Raw genomic sequence first — 21,073 nt, forward strand, 5'->3', positions numbered from 1 at the left:
GAAACGTCAGGAGAAATGCCTCTAGAACATGGCCCTACAGCCCGAAAAAAAACCTACAAGAACCTAGTGATTCTAGCCATGAAAGCCTTCGACAATACAAATAAATAAATAAATAACTTGACTATCTCAACAGCCAAAAGCAGGCCCACACTTCCTATTGAAACATTGGTAATTTTAAGTTGGTTAAAATTGTTCTAAATTTTAAATATTGTATTGTTCTTTCATGCTTTTTTTTTTTTTTGCACTACAAATAAGGTATATGCAGTGTGCACTGGAATTTGTTCATGTTCTCTTCAAGTGATAATCTGTCCGCCGAACAGCTGAGGAAATGTGAACTGTCCCTCGGCTTAAAATGGTTGAGGACCCTTGGTTTAAGTAATAGTTTTATTAGTCAACAGATTCCCTTAATAGCTTTTCTTAACAAAGCCTGCCTTGACCCTGTACCATGTTGCGATCATGTGCCTTCAAATCAATTTATGATTACTCTTTTATAGAGTCAATATAGAGTTTATTTGGCAAGTTTTACTCAGGGCCCTTCCAGACAGCCATATAACCCAGAATATCAAGACAGAAAATCCCACAATATCGGCTTTGAACTGGGTTATCTGAATCCACACTGCCATATATCCCAGTTCAAAGCAGATACTGTGGGATTTTATTCAGCTGTGTGGAAGGGGCCTCAGAGATCTGCTGCGGACTTTCTATAGTCTGCATGAGATCCAATGAGTTTTCATAGCAAAAGTGAGCCAATGCATTTTCACAGCTAAGTGGGGTTTTGAAACCTTGTCACCTGTCCTATTAGTCCAACACTCAAATCACTATAACATGTCGGCTCTAGGCTGAAAAGGTAGTGAATAGAAAACAAGGGGGGGAGGGAAACCCCAAAGACCCTGGGGTGCATTGGTCACAGTTATTGCTTTTTAGCAGCTATTATGTCCCTAATCCTTATGTACGTATTTGGGATCTATAAAAGTTATGGCTGTTTGTGTTTTCCAGTGCAAATCAAATTCACAATTTTGATTAAGATTTAGGTTTGGGTCTGGTCAAAACTGAATAAGGACTGAATCCAAATGACTGATTTTGGCCTCAGACTGGATCAGGGGCACTTCTACAGTCCTGCTTTATAGTACAAGACCTTCCATGTTTATGTTTCTCTGTGTGTAGTGTGTCACTCTGTAATATTAACAGACAGGGAAACCAGCTCACTATTTGACTTTAAGCTGATCTGTTGGAGCTAAGAAGCTCTGGTGGTGCTCATCTGTCCAGCACAGCCAAGTGACACAGAAATTATGGAGCAGCCACACGTTCAGGGATTTAATGCAGATTGTTAAAAGATGATAAAATCACACACACACACACACACACTCAACACACAACCATACACACACATACCCGATTGGCACCACAGCCTGAGATACAAGGAGAAAGCATAAAAATATAGGCATTTATAGCACCAGAATGTGAAGAAAGGTCAGTGCTAAGGGATGAACATGAGACAGCACCAAAGGCGAGGCATTGGATTCAGGCCTCTGTCTTGCATACACTCTTATGAGGGTTGGGCAACGGAAACCCAAGGAGGCATACAGATTCTTGGATAACTGGGAACCAATCTGCACCATATAAACTTCTCTTCACAGAGGAACAGAAATGTCTAGAGCATTGGCCACTTATTACAGGCACGTGACAAGGGCAACAAGACCCAGGGAGCCAAACTCAAAAACCTTATTCTCTGCCCATCATGGACGAAATGATAGAGAAAAGTGGTCAGGAGCTGGAGAGCGCTGCTTTCAATTTTTCATATCAACATAAAGATGACTGTAGGCTCACAGTTGGGATTTTGTGTTGGGCAAAAAGAAATGGCATGGGCTGAGTCTTGTTCACTAGGAGAGACACCAACCCACTCTCTCATTCCCTTGAAAATCTTAAGAGGATCTGTCCTACCTAGATAAGTTGGATGCCACTTCTCATGCTGAGATAAGCCTTCCTTCAAAAGATTGGCCTTTAACAGAATCCCACTCTTGTGTTTTCCTCCTGGCTTAAAAACTACAGTATTCCTCCTCAATCTCCCCCATCCAATCCTCATGCCCATGTCCATTTGTGAGTGGTTGTACCAATAGAATGAGCCTGAACTAATTTTCATGTTTTTTGATGCTAATGTGCCTTTTGAGGGAAACAGAGATGAAGAGCATGAGGATGGGAGAGGATAACAGAATGTGGTGTGGTCTCCCTTATCCTCATACCTGCAGGTGGCCAATGCCGGGGTGTAAGTCCAGTGCTTTACTAAGAAGGTGTAGTAGCACCATTTGTTGGGGCGGCAGAAAATGAGGGCCCTGGCTCAGTCTGGGCTCTGTGCTGCTCCCCAAGAGTCACGACCCCGAGGGGACCTTGGCCGCATAAATAGGAAGCTGTCATCTGGTTAAATACAACGGCAGGTCTTTGCAGGGCCGACTCCTTTTCTGCTCCCCATTTCCCAGGGATTGGGAGAGTGAACTTGGAGCTCCCTCCCTCTCTCAGGAGTGGTCCCACAGTCTTGAGGGAGCTGTTCAGCTCTGGAGGGGTCAGCCACCAAAGCAGACAGGCCCAAGCTCAAAGCCAAACTTCTGGTTGGTGTCCCCAAAATCTTGAACAGCCACATCAGCCAACGGTAGCTGCTCCACACGAGGTGTCAGAACTTGCAGGACTGTCCGCTCTTGGCCCTTTCGCACCTGGAAAACAGCATGCAGATAGAGAAAATAGCATCAGAAATTTCCTGGGGTAGAAGGAGTAGGAAAAGAGTCCTCCAGTTTCAAAGTGATTCTTTTGGGGTGTTCACTGAAGTTGTTCAAGAATTAAAGTTTGGGTTACCAGGTGAAAAACAGAACAGGGTTCCTGCATCATTAACAGATGGACAGATGAGAGGATTGACTGATTGCTTCTCCTTCCTTCCTTCCTTCCTTCCTTCCTTCCTTCCTTCCTTCCTTCCTTCCCTCCCTCCCTTCCCTCCCTTCCATTTATTTCCTGTCATTCTCCTTGCAAAAACATCAATTGCTGAAAAATCCCTCTTCTACACAACCATTAAAGTTACGGGAGACATATTCCTTATTTTACATGGCAGCCCACAGGGGGACATAATTTTGTAGTGATTTAATTCTCTGCCGATGGGGAAAACAATCACATTCCACCAAGAGGAGTGCAGAATAACCCTCAAAATCAATGAGTGAAGTAAATGGTGGCTCACGTAAATAGCTATCTCCAACCCAAAGAGGCAAGGGTAACTAAAGATGTCAGTTTTGTTTTCATCACATTTCTCATTCTCATCCTGTTTGTATTCTATGTAGAGCTGCCAGATTCACACATGGAAATTCATGCATATTTCCCTGCATGCTTTTCCTTAATGCGCACAATTGCTATGCAATCTTCTCAGTGACCAAAGTGGGCTCGTGTGACTTTTTAAGAATTATGCATTTTTAGACATCATTTGAAGTAAAAGAAAAAAGAAAAGAAAAGAAGGCATTGCTTGTGAGTTCCTCCTAATGATGGGAAAACCAAAAGAAACACAAATGCTTCTGTAAACAGTCTTGTAAGGGAGGAATTTGATCAATCTACAAGCAATCTCCCAGCTAATGGGAATTTCTTTTCCATCCCCAGGGTGGCTCATTTGCAGCAGCAGAAAGGAAGGATGGTGAAAGAAGCATCCCATGCCAGGATACATACATTTCTGTTATTGAGCTGCACAAGGTATGAGGTGGGAAAGGGAAGATGTGCAGAGTAACATATTTGTTCACTCTTGTACTGTAAGGTAAAGGTAAAGGTTTCCCCTGATATTAAGTCCAGTCATGTCCGACTCTGGGGGTTGGTGCTCATCTCCATTTCTAAGCCAAAGAGCTGGCATTGTCCATAGACACCTTCAAGGTCATGTGGCTAGCATGACTGCATGGAGCTCCGTTACCTTCCCGCCGGAGTGATACCTATTGATCTACTCACATCTACATGTATTCAAACTGCTAGGTTGGCAGAAGCTGGGGCTAACAGTGGGAGCTCACACCGCTCCCCCGATTTGAATCTGTGACCTTTCAATCAGCAAGTTCAGCAGCTCAGCGAGTTAACTCACTGCACCACCAGGGGCTCCATATTCTTGCTCTGCATTCCACAAAAATCTAAAGATGATCCCAAAAAGTCCCAGAAAGCTATTATTTCCAACTCCTTATGATGTCAGAATTCTGTCCCTGTCCCCAGTCTTTCACAAAACAGCAGCCTGAACATTAAAGTTGGACCTGGATGAGTTACTGTTTGGACTACAATTCTCAGAACCCACCAGCCAGCATAGGTGATAATTGTCACAAACTGTAGTCCAAAAATCATTTCTCTAGTTACTCCAACCAGATGGGGTGACTGACAATATGTAAGGAACACATTAAATAATATTTCAGAAGACATCAGACTCTTCACATCATGGCCACTAGAGGAAGAGATTCCTCGAGAAAACCACATTCTAGCATGGAGGGAAATGATCTCTGTTGATTTTGTTAAGTCGGTTTAATGGGCCTCACAGTCGTGTGGAAAGAAGGAATGGCTGTTCAGGGCATGGCAGGCTAATGAGGGTGAACTGTCATAGAACTGTGAGGTCTGAACTTAGAATTTAATAGGTGGCATCCAAGTAATGCAGGGTGGATAACTAGAGTGCACTGGCAAGAAAGGTTGGCCTCATGACCCCAAGATGGACCATATTAGAATATATTTGGTCAAAAATGTAACCTGAATGTTCTGGAGGCTTGGGCTAATTTCTGACAGTTTACATGAGCTCGGGGCCAGGGGGAATTTTGAGCCATATGGCTTATATGGGTGATTGTCTCCTGCATTGTTTTTTGTAGGAGGGGAATCTGGGTTGCAGTTACCCAATTACAATATAAGTTGTTGTGAGTTTTCTGGACTGTATGGCCATGTTCCAGAAGCATTCTCTCCTGACATTTCACCTGCATATATGGCACGCATCCTCAGAGGTTGTGAGGTCTGTTGGAAACTAGTTTCCAACAGACCTCACAACCTCTGAGGATGCCTGTCATAAATGCAAGTGAAATGTCAGGAGAGAGTGCTTCTGGAACATGGTCAAATAGCCCAGAAAACTCACCACAACCCTGTGATTCCAGCCATGAAAGCCTTTGACCATACACAATATAACAGCTGTGCATCCTGATTGCTATGGTTGGCAAGTGGCAATGCCTACAAAGAAAGTAATTATGTGGTATGGAGTTAGGAAGTTGCAGCCCTACAAAATTTGGGGGACCCTATGTTCTGCATTCCCACTAAAGGTTTGGAAATGGGCCAAATAACATCCAGCTCATAGCAGTCTCTTCTCAGACAGGGAAGTTTTGAAAGGTAACTGATGGGAATTTTTGCAGTTCATTACTTATTCTGTACTAAATTCTAATGTGTTCTTTTTAAAAAATGTAAAATCGTACAATTTGCAGAGTTGTCGGCATTTAAAGTGTGAAAACCCTCATGTGGATTCTGCAAAGAACCAGTCTCAAACAGAATAGTCTTTCATAAGTGCACAACTTTCATTTTCCTGCAGTGGGAAGAAAATGGCTAAAAGTACTTATTGCTTCTTTTGAGAATGAAATTAAAGAGCCATTCCTGCTCAGATGTGCTCTATTCAAGGTTCAGGTGCTTATGTACACCTACAAGCCTTTATTTCTTTTTATTTTTCTAAAAAAGCATTACCTACCCTGCACTATTTTTTACTTTATGTATTGATTTACTTTATTTTTATCCCCCTGTTCTCTCAATATAGGGACTCACTAGTTCTCTGGTATGAAAAGGAAAAAAATAAAATAGCTAAGAAAGAGGAAGCTGATTTTTCAGCAGGTAGAGCATGCTGCCTTTTGTGAGGATGAGCAACATACACTTTCCAGGCTGTGAATTGCAGTGAGCTGCTGAACTTGCCGACTGAAAGGTCAGTGGTTCGAATCCAGGTAGTGAGGTGAGCACTTGCTGTTAGCCCTAGCCTCTGTCAACCTAGCAGTTCAAAAACATTTGTGAATAGATCAATAGGTACTGCCTTGGCGGGAAGGTAACAGCACTCCATGTAGTCATGCTGGCCACATGACCTAGGAGGCATCTGCGGGCAACGCCAGCTCTTCGGCTTAGAAATGGAAATGAACATACACCCCCCCCCCAGAGTCAGACACGACTAGACTTTACCTTAACCTTAACCTTTGTCAGAAGCCAATAATCTCTGTTCTATATTGTTTCCAGGGCCAACTGTTCTAAGCAAATATTACCATCCCGAACCATTCAGAACATCTCAAACAGTTAAATTTAAGTTGGATACCAGAGATCTGAAAGATGAAAGGTGACAAGCCTAGAGGATTTATAAGCAAGAGGAACTAAATGTAGGGAAAGGGACAACTGGGAAGGGAAGAAGGCCCTCCTAATCCATTCATATATGGCTGAATTGACTACATTTGATGGATACCTTGCAAATAAATTTATCCATTCCAAGGTTCAAGACTAAGTAAGCGTGAGAGCTTTGTTTTACTTTGGTTTTGATCCATATTGACCAAAAGTCACTTTTTTATATCGGAAGTTTGAAACAAAAATAATTTTAATGTGGGAAACAGCAAAATGGCAGATCAATTTATCCATGAACACAAATTTAGATGCTCGATTCTAAAATGTTTGGGATGGATTCCCTGTATATCAAGCACAATTGTTATGCTGAATTAAGGCAGCCACTTCTTTTTCCTAAGCTCTTCCTGATCTTTGAGTTTTACATAGCAGATAAGCACAACATGGTCTAACCTCTGCTGGGAAACTGCTGTGTCCATTGAATTGAACTATTTATTTATTTATTATTTACAGTATTTGTATACTGCTTTTCTCACCCCGAGGGGGACTTCTTGCGAACACACAATAATTTTATTTCCTTGTAAAAATTATCTACCTGATTTGCAGTGCTTTTCATATCTAAAATGGAAAGAATTTGAGGTTCAAAAAATTAAAACAGGAGAGAGTGGATCAAAAGTACCACATTTTCTTATCCCTGCTCAGGGCTGGCCATGAGCCATCACTTCCAAGTTCCAGAATGATGTCGGATCATTAGGAGACATACAGGTATGCTCTTGAGTAGTGTGGGTCCCAGGTGTTTTGGCCTGCAAATTCCAGAAATCCTAGCCAGTTTACCAGCTGTTAGGATTTCTGGGAGTTGAAGGCTAAAGCATCTGGGGACCCACAGGTTGAGAACCACTGCTCAAGAGAAATAAATGGGGAAAACAAGCTTAAAATAAAGGATGTGGGGGCAATGGACTGGAATGCCAAGGACTCACCTGACAGCCATCATACAAGGCACGAATGGGGGCTTCAGTGCTGTTGTGCATCAACTCTACACCATTGAAGGCAAGAAATCGCAAGGCCCGATTGTGACTACTTGTGTCAGCCTCATACCAGGCAGCTGCATTTTGGCAGAGGAGGGTAAAGTTCTGGCGGGCGATGGCACTAAGCAGGCGCAGAAACGTAAGCTGGGTCACCTGCATGGGGTTACCATCTGCATCTACATAGGAGAACTGGGAATACAGGGGAGGAGGATAGGGACAATATGAGTAGTTAGAATGGTAAGGAGCCAGCCCCTCCCTGGTTATTTACCTGCTTACAGAAACACATTCCGAAGTATTCATTTGAAGCATGATTCTGACCATGGGAGGTAGAGGCTGGGGTAGGGGAACGTCATTGCTGTATGCTGATGACACACACCCCCCAAGTCCACAATTATTTGCTAATTGCAAGAATAAATAGCAGTCTCACCTTCTTGCCTCTCTTGAATGTGCTGTACCAGTGTCCTGGTTGCTCCTTGTTCCAAGCAGCAAGTCGTACCTAGAATCAGAGATTACATATGAATTGCTAATTCTGGCTGACACACCTTCTGTCCTTTCCAAGTCCCTTGTTATCCATGCTCATAGTCTTTTCTGCCTTCTATGCCAGTGCAGAGGAAAATCCATTCTGGATTTCAGAAAGCTGAATACAAGGTGTTGAATGTATTTTGATTTATGCATGGTGCTGAATCTAGTACCTTTAAGTCTCAAACCTGGAGTGTGTGAGCCTCTCTCACTCATATGGAAGCCACTACCTGTCATTACTGATTGAGGTTCCTTGTCTGGCGAGGAACTGGTTTTTTTTAAATTACAGAGCATAACTACTTACAGTTTCAAATTTCTTGTCAGGAAATACACAGGTTTCCCCACCAGCCGTGAAGTTGCAGAAAACTCTGAAGGAATCTCGACTGCATCCTTGGTTAGGATCAATCCAGTACTCACCTGGGGAAAGGTTTGAGAAATGAGCGTCACATAGAAATGGCTGCAGTTCTCATGGTGGGAATGGGGAAAATACGGCTCTTGCAATACTCTTGGACTGCACTTCCTACTGAACCTAAACTTCAATACAGGTGTAGACAAAGTGTGGTCCACAGGTCATGTGCAGTCTCTGAACCCTTTGTGGGCCCCAAAGTGCCTCACCAGTCCCACAAATCCCACAACAGTGATATTTGGGGCACATTTCGTCCCCAAGCCATACAGAAATTTCACCCAATGCATGAAATGTTTGATCCCATAATACTATACTACTTTCAAAACATCTTTCTATTGCAGTCCTTCTAAAATGGTGCTATTTTGAGACAGAGTGCAAGAAACAAAGAGGGATATTTGAGTTTCGTGCTGAGGAGATTTCATGGATGTTTGAGGGGAAAATGGCCACTGGCTCCCAAGCGATTTCCCACCTTTGCCTTAGTGCCTGTTGAACAACCTGTTGTCCAACTGTGGGATCCAGTGTGCCTATACTGGTGTATATTTAGAATACACTAAAAAATATAGAGTCTGTGACTCTTACCATCAGTGAGGTGGGGATGGCAAAACTGGAGCTCTTTGCAGACACGGGCAGGGCTCTCTGGAGTGCCCAAGGGACATCGCATTTGCTCCACCTCATCACGAAGGGAGCTCAGCACTGCCAGAACCTCTGCCAGTCCATCTGCATCAGGGTCCACATCCACTGTTCCAGGGGCATCTCCTTGCTCCCTGAGCTCCCAGTTGTGGCGGTTCTTCCTACTACCTTCCAGTGGCATTGGATCCTGCAGCACTGCAGGGCGGCCCTAGAAGTCAGAAGAGGAAAAACAACACAGGGTGATTCAGGGTAGAAGGAAGAGCAGAGCAGAAAGAAGTGGATCACATTCACTGAATCCTTTGATCAATTGCTCTACCATCACTCACTGGTGGTCCTGGGGGTCCTGCTAGTCCCAGATCACCTTTTGGTCCAATAGGTCCCTATAGGAAAATAGAACATATCTATAACCCAAAGGTACAATGTCTTCCAAGTAAATCATGTAGGCAATGTTTGGCTAATAAAACAAGCACCCAGAAGTTTTATTCCTCAGCACAGGACTTCCGTCCTTCCTTCCTCCCTATCATCTGCAGCACATTGCAAATATTAGGATACTTTAGAATCCAAGAGATATTATCTTAAAGTTCTAAACTCAAAATTAGACTGTGATGATTGTACAGATATAACACACTTTAGCATATGTCCGGACTCTCCTGCACACAACAGTCATCTCTGTATAGGACAGTGGTTCTCAAACTGTGGGTCCCTAGGTGTTTTGGCCTACAACTCTCAGAAATCCCAGCCAGTTTACCAGCTGTTAGGAATTCTGGGAGTTGAAGGCCAAAACATCTTGGGACCCACAGGTTGAGAACCACCGTTATAGAACAAACAAGATGATTAGGGGAATGTTATGGTAAAATTCTTCTTCCAAAAAGCTCATTTTTAAGTTGGATTTTAAGGATCAGTTTTCTAGATCATGTTGGGCTGCAACTCTCATCATTCCTCACTATTAGCTTTGTCAGCTAGGATTGCTGGGACTTGCACTCCAAAACATCTGAAGGGCCCGCTTGATTGTCATCTCTAATTTAGATAAATTAACAAGATTTGCTGGGACCAGAGTTGAGCCATTGGGGTCCCCAATCCAGGTGCAGCTAGCAATATAACCAGAGCAGGTATCTACCATCTAGTGAAACCTTTTGTATATAGGTGCTTATGTTGACCATGTTCTGAACACCCTGCTGTTTTGCTACTTAATTTCAGAAGCACAGATGCCCTTCAACAAGGCAACAAGGAGAAAGTGTCTAGTTTATAAGACTAGCACTTTGGGAAGCTTAAAGAAGCAGTAACCAGCTTGTAAACAAGGTATGCATTCTGAATCCTTGTTTTATGTCATCCATCCCTCTATCCCCCTCACCTTCATGTCATTGCACTGCCAATATTAACAGTACAGTAAGAGCACAAACAAACCTGACATTTTCCCTTTTAAAAAAGGTATGCAGGGTACAAATGCCTTATTTACATCAGACTTTTAGGAGTGCAAAACAAATATTGGTGTTTGTGTATATGCATGTTTGCCATCCATGCCTCTGAAATGCTGTGATTATGTCACAGCTGTGGGTACAATGAAGCTAAGCAAAATTTATATTTCTTTATGTTTTTGCATAACTAGCAGAAACATACTAAGTTTAAGCATTACGAAACACCTGTGACTTTGATACATTTGTTATCATTATAGGCTTCAAAGCACATTTCTATTTGACCCCATATCTGAATTCCTTGGGCAAAGAAATTGGATTTTTTTCACAATAAGCTCAGGCAACAGATTAGGCCCAACCCCACCCACCACATAATTCCCATCCACAATGCAGCAACTCTTAGGCCTAAAATACTTACTGGTGCACCTTTGTTGCCTTTTTGTCCCTGAGATCCCTACAGAATTACAAAACAAGCAAAAAAAGTGATTTGTATGATGGCTATATGTAAGGATAAAGCAATGGCATAAAAGGGAGAAGGGTACTATGAATACACATGGGCACAAATATAGTTTATTACAGTGGTTCTCAACCTGTGGGTCCCCAAGCGTTTTGGCCTACAACTCCCAAAAATCCCAGCCAGTTTACCAGCTGTTAGGATTTCTGGGAGTTGAAGGTCAAAACATTTGGGGACCCACTGCTTTATTAGGCGAAAGCATACACTGAGACACCACCACAGAGGTGATGGTCCTAGTGGGAAAGTTGTGAAAGGAAATACATCTGTACAATTGGAATGAAACATATAGACAATGAAAAAGGTGGAAAAAATGAGGAGAAAGGAAAACTGCATGGGCCATATCAGTGGTTCTCAACCTGTGGATCCCCAGTTTTGGACTACAACTCTCAGAAATTCCAGTCAGTTTACCAACTGCTAGGATTTCTTGGAGTTGAAGGCCAAAACATTTGGAGACCCACAGGTTCAGAACCACTGGGCTATATGAACAAACCCATGGGCATCTGCAGTAAGGAATATAAGTAGGACATGAAAAGTAGAAGCAAAAGGGTGGATTGAAGAAAGGTAGAGGACCCGAGTACTCAAGGTATATTTCTGATGCCCAATTAGAAAGCATATCTAGTGCTAGACTCTAGCATGAAGCATCCAGAATGCTTACCGAGAGCCCAGGAGAGCCAGGTGGGCCTGGGGGGCCAAGAGGTCCAACAACTCCCTATAAGGAAGAAAGTTATTGACATAAGAAATTGCTGCTGATGTCCTTGCTCCAGAGAGCCCCCTTCCACATTCTTGCTCCCCACTCCCTCCTTATGAACTGAGCTCCCATCTACTCACAGGGTCGCCTTTCGGGCCTGGTGTTCCCTGGTTCCCTGGCAGCCCCTGGTCACCTTTCTCACCCATCTCACCTGGGGGGCCAATCAACCCAATGAGTCCTGCATGACCCTAAAAGAAAATAGGAAAAGTTAAAGGACGAAGAGATGAATCTCCCAAGGAATGCTGTAATTGTGATGACTAAGGATTGGTTATACACGGACGATGAATTTTGGATTACGATTCCAGTTATGAGATGCATAGGATTGTTATTGGTGGCCAATAATTTGTACTGTATATGTGTTTTATGCTTTTAACTGAATATTGTTTTTTAAATGTTGTAAACCGCAATGAGTCGCCGATTTAGGCTGAGATATTAGCGGTATACAAGTGCATTAATAAATAATAAATAAATAAATAAATAATCTGACATAATTTGAGGTCAGATAAAAACCAGGATGTAAATATCTGTGATCTATAGATGGGATTTTAATTCTATTGAATGTTACATTATGTTGGGTTAATTATTTATTATGTTGCAGTGGGTTTTATAACTTTTCATGAGATGTGTGGTTTGATGACTATGATGACTATGTTGATTTTTTTATGGTTTTAATGTTTTTGTTTACATGTTGTTTATTGCTTCTCTCTCTGATCTGGGAGAGAAGTCGGATAGATAGAAATAAATAAATAAAAATAATTTTCTCAACCAGAAGAGTGAAAAAAGAAGTAGATTATGCTCCAGTCAATAATATCTGGTGAGTCAACTTTCCACACTCATTATAAACCTGATGGGGGTGTTAAAATGATCATTCAGTGGGACTTCTGGTGAGGGAAGAAGGTGGCAGGCTGGACTCTTTGAGAGTTCCCTGAGAGCCAGCACCACGATGCGATCGGGTAGAGCTTTTAGCTCCCTCCTTCTGGTGGATTGATGCCTGAAGGACTGCAAAGCCCACAGGGTGCCAAACCAAAGGTCTAAAGGGACACTTTCTTCTCACGGGAAGTGTCTAAGAAACCTGGACGAGGTGTTCAAAGGGCACAGCGGCTCACTGTGAGGCGAGCCAGAGCGCCAGATAAAGTACACTTTAATAAAAAAATATTTTTTTAAAAAAAATCATTCAGTGATTCCTATATCACATTTTATAGCTCTTCAAACAAACAGATGAGCTTCGTCCTTATTTGAATGACAGAAGATGACTTGTCTGTGGCCAGACACAAAGTTTATGCTTATACATGGATTATAAAGCCAAGGCCCCTTTAGCACTACAGAATTATTGCATTTTTATTCCTATTTAACCACAATGGTCCTACCCTGGGACCATTGTCATTTGTTCAAAGGCACCAGGGGAGCTTTCTGGCTGAGAAATCTAAATGCCCTTCTTTCAACCCCAAGTCCCAGGTTTCCAAAGGATGGTGCCATGACAGCTAAAGTGGAATCATAGAGCTCTATCTGTGTACTGTGAATGTTTCCCCTGTCTCAAAGAGATTTCTATTATTTAAAGTCTATATGCACTGGATGGCCCTTGTTCTCATGATCCAGCCATGCAGGCATTTTTCAGCTGTTGTAGTAATGGGCTCAGCTTTCTAACAATGCTGACATGGTTATGTGTACAATATACAGACATGGCCCCAAGACACAACAGATCAATCGTGAATACAAACACACTGACATTGCCATGACCATCACTACCACACATATAAGTGGCTTGCCAGATGTTCAGAGGAAGAGAAATTACATGGATGCCAAAAAGCCCTGATAGTATAGTCAATAGCAGTGGTTCTCCACCTGTGGGCCTCCAGATGTTTTGGCCTTCAACTCCCAGAAATCCTATCAGCTGTTAAACTGGCTGGGATTTCTAGGAGTTGTAGGCCCAAACACCTGGGAACCTACAGGTTGAGAACCACTGATCAAGAGGGTGGATTGAAGAAGCTGTACTCCAAAATACCCAGATGATCAAAGTTTCCCCATCCTTGATGTGTTCTGGGAAGAACACAGAAAATGTATCAGCCCTGCTCTGAGCTGCCACAGAAGCTTAATTAGTTTTGGGGTTATGCAAGACCTCACCTATAGCTAAGATCAAGTTCAAAAATGGTTAGCTGGGAAATTGCAACTAGTACAAGCAAAGAAACAGAAAACTTTCTGAGAAAGGAGGCCATGGAGTGTCCAACATTCAAGTCTAGGTTTCATCTTCCCACTGGACAGCAGAAGTTTGGCTTAACTCACCTTCTCGCCCTTGTAGCCAGGATCACCCTTGAGGCCTGGGAGCCCAGTTGGACCCTAAAGTGAAGAAAGGAGTTGTATTTAAGAGGCCCTTTGGGCTTCTGGTCATGCATAGGCCACAATCTAGTTTTGCAGATGTAGTTGTATTTATTATCATATAACCTAGGTCTGGAGATTTTGTGGCCTTTAAAATATTGCTGGAACACAACTCCCATCAGCCCTAGCCAACATGCCTAATAGCTAGGGATGATGCAAGTTGCAGGGGAACAGTATCTGGAGAGCAGCATGATTCCTGCAGATATAAGAGCATTTACAAAACCAATCACCCCAAAGAGATCAGAGACTCTAAGAAGGGTTTATTAATCCATATACACCCATGGTCATTGCTTAGGCTGATATTCGCTTGATGACTGTCTTTGGAATGCAGTGTGTGATGTGGCTATTTCACATGTGAAAACCATCACCTTGTGACTGCCAACCGCTGTGTGAATTCAGCCTGAATCAACCCTGTGCTCTGGCTGAAGAGCTGCTCAGTGAATCTGAATGAGCAGCTGTTTCTCTCCATTACTTTCTGGATACACCTGGGTGCACAATGATCATGCTTTTAGAAAACACCACTTGGGAAACGTAGGCCAGTGCTGATCTCTTCTCTCTCTTCTATTTTCTCCCTCCCACTCCTTCTTAGTTCCACAATGTTGCTCACACACAACACTGCTCCTCCCTCACTAAATAAATCTTCCTGGAAGGCCCATCTGAAGTCATGATGAATGGAGGTGAGGCAAGGTAGATCCATGTGGAAGAAAGTGGTTCACTGGCAGGAAGCTGTCGTTTTGCCTGTCCAATGCAAGGGCCTGAAGGGACTCCATTTCCTGTTACTCACCATTGGACCTGGAGGCCCTGCCTGACCAGGTGCGCCCAGTAGACCTTGTTCACCCTGAAGAAAAAAAAAAAGAAATGCTACATTACAGGGAATTTTCATGGAGTGAAAGATCACCACACCAAGTCCCTGACCCAAACAAGGGGAGAGAGCTGGCAGAGAGGAGGGATTACAGAAAGCATGAGACAGAAAAGAGTGCACTTATAACATCTATCTATCTATATCTGTATCTGTATCTGTATCTGTATCTGTATCTGTATCTGTATCTGTATCTGTATCTGTATCTGTATCTGTATCTGTATCTGTATCTGTATCTGTATCTGTATCTGTATCTGTATCTGTATCTGTATCTGTATCTGTATCTGTATCTGTATCTATATCTATATCTATATCTATATCTATATCTATATATATAATAAAAGTCAAAGTTTGTATGCGTTGGAAGTGCGGAGGACGTAGGGCGGAGGGATATGTGGCAGCTTTCTGATTGGCTGCCGCTGTGGTGCTATTTGCATATGGTCTCTAATTGGCCAGCTTCAAGAGGAGCCCCTGGTGGAGAAGAGGGTTCATGGCAGAAACGGGGCATGACAGAAGGAAATTTGCATATGGTCTCTGATTGGCCAGCCTCAAATCCAACATTCCGAGATGAGAAAGAGAGGAAAGGAAAGGCCAAAGGGGGCTGGGTCAGAACACTCCCAATACAGACCGAAATAGGCACACAGAGCCCCCATCACCCACTCTACATCCTACTGCAGTTTGGAGGAGGATGAACCATGGATAATGGGACTTGCAGTACCACCACTCACATTCTGAGACCGCTGTTAACCTTATCCAATGACTGATCAGGACCAAACTTCGCACATAGACCTCTCATGACCCACTTTACGTCCTGGTGTGGTTTGGCCGGGGATGGACCGTGGGTTATGGGACTTGCAGTACCATTGCTCATTCTTCAGACCACTGCAACCCTCATCCAATTACCAAAAAATACCAAACTTGGCACACTGAGTCTCCATGACACACTCTACATCCAGGTGCAGTTTGAAGGAGGATGCACCATGGACGATGGGACTTGCAATACCTGCACTCCCTTCCTAAGACCATTACAACTGCCAGCGATGATGGATCAGGACCACAATTTACACAGAGAGCCTGCATAACTCACTCTACATCCTGGTGCGGTTTGGAAGAATTTGACAATGGATGATGGGACTTGCAGTCACTTCACTCACTTCCTGAGACCACTGAGACCCTTGCCAATGACTCATCAAGACTAAACTTGGCACATGGAGCTTCAATGACCCACTCTACATCCTGGAGCAGTTTGGAGGACGACAGACCATGGATGATGGGACTTCAAGTACCTCCACTACCCAAGACTGCTGCAAAACTCATCTAATGACCAATCAAGACGAACGTTGGCACACACAGCCCCCATGACCCACTCTACATCCTGCTGCAGCTTTGGAGAAGGGTGGACCATGGATGATGGAACTTCCAGTACCTTCACTCACATTCTGAGACCTCTGCAAACCTCATCCAATGACGGATCAAGACCAAACTTGGCACATAGACCTCTCATGACCCACTTTACGTCCTGGTGTTGTTTGGAAAAATTTGGAGGTGGATGATGGGACTTGCAGTACCTTTGCTCACTTCCTGAGACCACTGAGACCCTCGCCAATGACTCATCAAGACTAAACTTGGCACATGGAGCTTCAATGACCCACTCTACATCCTGGAGCAGTTTGGAGGATGACAGACCATGGATGATGGGACTTCAAGTACCTCCACTACCCAAGACTGCTGCAAAACTCATCTAATGACCAATCAAGAGCAAAGTTGGCACACAGAGCCCCCATGACCCACTCTACATCCTGCTGCAGTTTTGGAGAAGGGTGGACCATGGATGATGGAACTTGCAGTACCTTCACTCACATTCTGAGACCTCTGCAAACCTCATCCAATGACGGATCAAGACCAAACTTGGCACATAGACCTCTCATGACCCACTTTACGTCCTGGTGTTATTTGGAAAACTTTGGAGATGGATGATGGGACTTGCAGTACCTTTGCTCACTTCCTGAGACCACTGAGACCCTCGCCAATGACTCATCGAGACTAAACTTGGCACATGGAGCTCCAGTGACCCACTCTACATCCTGCTGCAGTTTGGAAGAGGACAGACCATGGATGATGGGACTTCAAGTACTTCCACTCCCTTCCAAAGATTGCTGCAACCCTTTTCTAATGACCAATCAAGACCACACTTGGCACACAGAGCCCCCATGATCCACTCTACATCCTGCTGCAGTTTGAAAGGGGATGGACTTTGGATGATGGGACTTGCAGTACCTTCACTCACTTACTGACACCACTGCCACCCTCATCTAATGACTGATAAAGACCAAACTTGGCCCATGGATGATGGGACTTCAAGTACCTTCACTCACTTCCTGAAAATAATGCTGCCATTATCCAAAGACCAATAAAGACCAAACTTGGCATACAGAACCGCCATTACCCACTTTCTCTAATAACCCGGGCAACGCCGGGTCCCCAAGCTAGTATATAATAAAGAAGAGTGTTTGTTTGTATCGGACAGAGGAAGGGCGGAGGGCGGAAGGGCGGAAGGGGTATGTGGCAGCGTTCTGATTGGCCAGCCTGAAAGTTCCAACATTCGGATTGGCTGCCGCAGTGGTGCTATTTGCATATGGTCTCTGATTGGGCAGCTTCAATAGGAGCCCCTGGTGGAGAAGAGGGTTCATGGCAGAAACAGGGCATGACAGAAGGAACTTTGCATATGCTCTCTGATTGGCCAGCCTCAAATCCAAGATTCCGAGATGAGAAAGAGAGGAAAGGAAAGGCCGGGGCCTGGGTCAGAACACTACCAATACAGACTGAAATAGGCACACAGAGCCCCCATCACCCACTCTACATCCTACTGCAGTTTGGAGGAGGATGAACCATGGATGATGGGACTTGCAGTACCACCACTCACATTCTGAGACCGCTGTTAACCTTATCCAATTACTGATCAGGACCAAACTTCGCACATAGACCTCTCATGGCCCACTTTATGTCCTGGTGTCGTTTGGCCGGGGATGGACCATGGATTATGGGACTTGCAGTACCATTGCTCAATTCATCAGACCACTGCAACCCTCATCCAAATTCCAATAAATACCAAACTTGGCACACTGAGTCTCCATGATGCACTCTACATCCAGGTGCAGTTTGAAGGAGGATGCACCATGGACGATGGGACTTGCAATACCTGCACTCCCTTCCTAAGACCATTACAACTGCCAACGATGATGGATCAGGACCACAGTTTACACAGAGACCCAGCATGACCCACTCTACATCCAGGTGCGGTTTGGAAGAATTTGAAAATGGATGATGGGACTTGCAGTCACTTCACTCACTTCCTGAGACCACTGAGACCCTCGCCAATGACTCATCAAGACTAAACTTGGCACATGGAGCTTCAATGACCCACTCTACATCCTGGAGCAGTTTGAAGTACGACAGACCATGGATGATGGGACATCAAGTACCTGCACAACCCAAGACTGCTGCAAAACTCATCTAATGACCAATCAAGACCAAAGTTGGCACACAGAGCCCCCATGACCCACTCTACATTCTGCTGCAGTTTTGGAGAAGGGTGGACCATGGATGATGGAACTTCCAGTACCTTCACTCACATTCTGAGACCTCTGCAAACCTCATCCAATGACGGATCAAGAACAAACTTGGCACATAGACCTCTCATGACCCACGTTACGTCCTGGTGTTGTTTGGAAAACTTTGGAGATGGATGATGGGACTTGCAGTACCTTTGCTCACTTCCTGAAACCACTGAGACCCTCACCAATGACTAATCAAGACTACACTTGGCACATGGAGCTTCAATGACCCACTCTACATCCTGGTGCAGTTTGGAGGAGGACAGACCATGGATGATGGGACTTCAAGTACCTCCACTCCCTTCCGAAGATTGCTGCAACCCTCTTCTAATGACCAATCAAGACCACACTTGGCACACAGAGCCCCCATGACCCACTCTATATCCTGCTGCTGTTTGTAGGAGGATGGGCCATGGATGATGGGACTTCAAGTACCTTCACTCACTTCCTGAAAACAATGCAGCCGTTATCCAAAGTCCAATAAAGACCAAACTTGGCATACAGAACCGCCATTACCCACTTTCTCTAATAACCTGGGCAATGCCGGGTCCCCAAGCTAGTATATATAATAAAGAAGAGTGTTTGTTTGTATGGGAAGGACAGAGGTGCGGAGGGCGGAAGGTGTTTGTGCCAGCGTTCTGATTGGCTGCCGCTGTGGTGCTATTTGCATATGGTCTCTGATTGGGCAGCTTCAATAGGAGCCCCTGGTGGAGAAGAGGGTTCATGGCAGAAACGGGGCATGACAGAAGGAAATTTGCATATGGTCTCTGATTGGCCAGCCTCAAATCCAACATTCCGAGATGAGAAAGAGAGGAAAGGAAAGGCCGGGGGCTGGGTCAGAACACTCCCAATACAGACCGAAATAGGCACACAGAGCCCCCATCATCCACTCTACATCCTACTGCAGTTTGGAGGACTATGAACCATGGATGATGGGACTTGCAGTACCACCACTCACATTCTGAGACCGCTGTTAACCTCATCCAATGACTGATCAGGACCAAACATCGCACAGAGACCTCTCATGACCCACTTTACGTCCTGGTGTGGTTTGGCCGGGGATGGACCGTGGATTATGGGACTTGCAGTACCTTTGCTCAGTTCTTGAGACCACTGCAATCCTCATCCAATTACCGATAAAGACCAAACTTGGCACACTGAGTCTCCATGGCGCACTCTACATCCTGGTGCGGCTTGGAGGAGGATGCACCATGGATGATGGGACTTGCAATATCTGCACTCACTTCCTAAAACCATTATAACTGCAAACAATGATGGATCAGGACCACAATTTACACAGAGAGCCCGCATGACCCACTCTACATCCTGGTGCGGTTTGGAAGAAGTTGACAATGGATGATGGGACTTGCAGTCACTTCACTCACTTCCTGAGACCACTGAGACCCTTGCCAGTGATTGATCAAGACCAAACTTGGTACAGAGAGTCCCCATGACCCACTCTACATCCTGCTGTACTTTCGAGGAGGACAGACCATGGATGATAGGACTTCAAGTACCTCCACTCTCTTCCCAAGAGTGCTGCAACCCTCATCTAATGTCCGAACAAAACCAAACTTGGCACACAGAGCCCCCATGACCCACTCTACATCCTACTGCGGTTTGGAGTAGGGCATACCATGGATGATGGGACTTGAAGTACCCCTACTCGCTTTCCGAGACTGCTGCTACCCTCAACAATGACTAAACAACACCAAACTTGGCACATAGACCTCTCATGACCCACTTCACGCCATGGTGTGGTTTGACTGTGGATCGAGCATGGATTATGGGACTTGCAGTATCTTCGCTCAATTCCTGAGACCACTGCAACCATCATCCAATTTCCGATAAGGACCAAACTTGGCACACCGGGTCTCCATGATGCACTCTACATCCTGGTGCGGTTTGGAGGATGATGCACCATGGACGATGGGACTTGCAGTTCCTTCACTCACTTAGTGAAACTACTGAGACCCTCATCCAATGACTGATGAAGACCAAACTTGGCACACAGAGCCCCCATGACCCACTCTATATCCTGCTGCTGTTTGTAGGAGGATGGCCCATGGATGATGGGACTTCAAGTACCTTCACTCACTTCCTGAAAATAATGCAGCCGTTATCCAAAGACCAATAAAGACCAAACTTGCCATACAGAACCACCATTACCCACTTTCTCTAATAACCCGGGCAACGCCGGGTCCCCAAGCTAGTATATAATAAAGAAGAGTGTTTGTTTGTATCGGACAGAGGAAGTGCGGCGGGAGGAATATGTGGCAGCGTTCTGATTGGCTGCCGCTGTGGTGCTATTTGCATATGGTCTCTGATTGGCCAGCTTCAATAGGCGCCCCTGGTGGAGAAGAGGGTTCATGGCAGAAACGGGGCATGACAGAAGGAAATTTGCATATGGTCTCTGATTGGCCAGCCTCAAATGCAAGATTCCGAGATGAGAAAGAGAGGAAAGGAAAGGCCGGGGGCTGGGTCAGAACACTCCCAATACAGACCGAAATAGGCACACAGAGCCCCCATCACCCACTCTACATCCTACTGCAGTTTGGAGGACTATGAACCATGGATGATGGGACTTGCAGTACCACCACTCACATTCTGAGACCGCTGCTAACCTTATCCAATGACTGATCAGGA

At 44.6% G+C, this 21,073-nt stretch overlaps 1 protein-coding gene across 2 annotated transcripts in view; it reads right to left on the reverse strand.

Annotated features, from left to right (window-relative positions):
• Positions 1-1,301: 1,301 nt before the first annotated feature.
• COL5A3 (collagen type V alpha 3 chain) overlaps positions 1,302-21,073 on the reverse strand; it is a 180,499-nt gene continuing 160,727 nt past the window's right edge. For both annotated transcript variants that reach the window (XM_067463950.1, XM_060763835.2), the window contains 11 exons: positions 14,739-14,792; positions 13,862-13,915; positions 11,662-11,769; positions 11,489-11,542; positions 10,738-10,773; positions 9,234-9,287; positions 8,857-9,115; positions 8,176-8,288; positions 7,780-7,848; positions 7,305-7,541; positions 1,302-2,705 (listed from right to left, as the gene is read on the reverse strand). In XM_067463950.1, the coding sequence (XP_067320051.1) occupies positions 2,559-2,705; positions 7,305-7,541; positions 7,780-7,848; positions 8,176-8,288; positions 8,857-9,115; positions 9,234-9,287; positions 10,738-10,773; positions 11,489-11,542; positions 11,662-11,769; positions 13,862-13,915; positions 14,739-14,792 (1,185 nt within the window). In that variant the 3' untranslated portion in view covers positions 1,302-2,558. The remainder of the gene's footprint in view (positions 2,706-7,304; positions 7,542-7,779; positions 7,849-8,175; positions 8,289-8,856; positions 9,116-9,233; positions 9,288-10,737; positions 10,774-11,488; positions 11,543-11,661; positions 11,770-13,861; positions 13,916-14,738; positions 14,793-21,073) is intronic.

Source organism: Anolis sagrei, chromosome 2 (genome assembly GCF_037176765.1).
Source record: "Anolis sagrei isolate rAnoSag1 chromosome 2, rAnoSag1.mat, whole genome shotgun sequence".
NCBI classification, from domain to species: Eukaryota; Metazoa; Chordata; class Lepidosauria; order Squamata; family Dactyloidae; genus Anolis; species Anolis sagrei.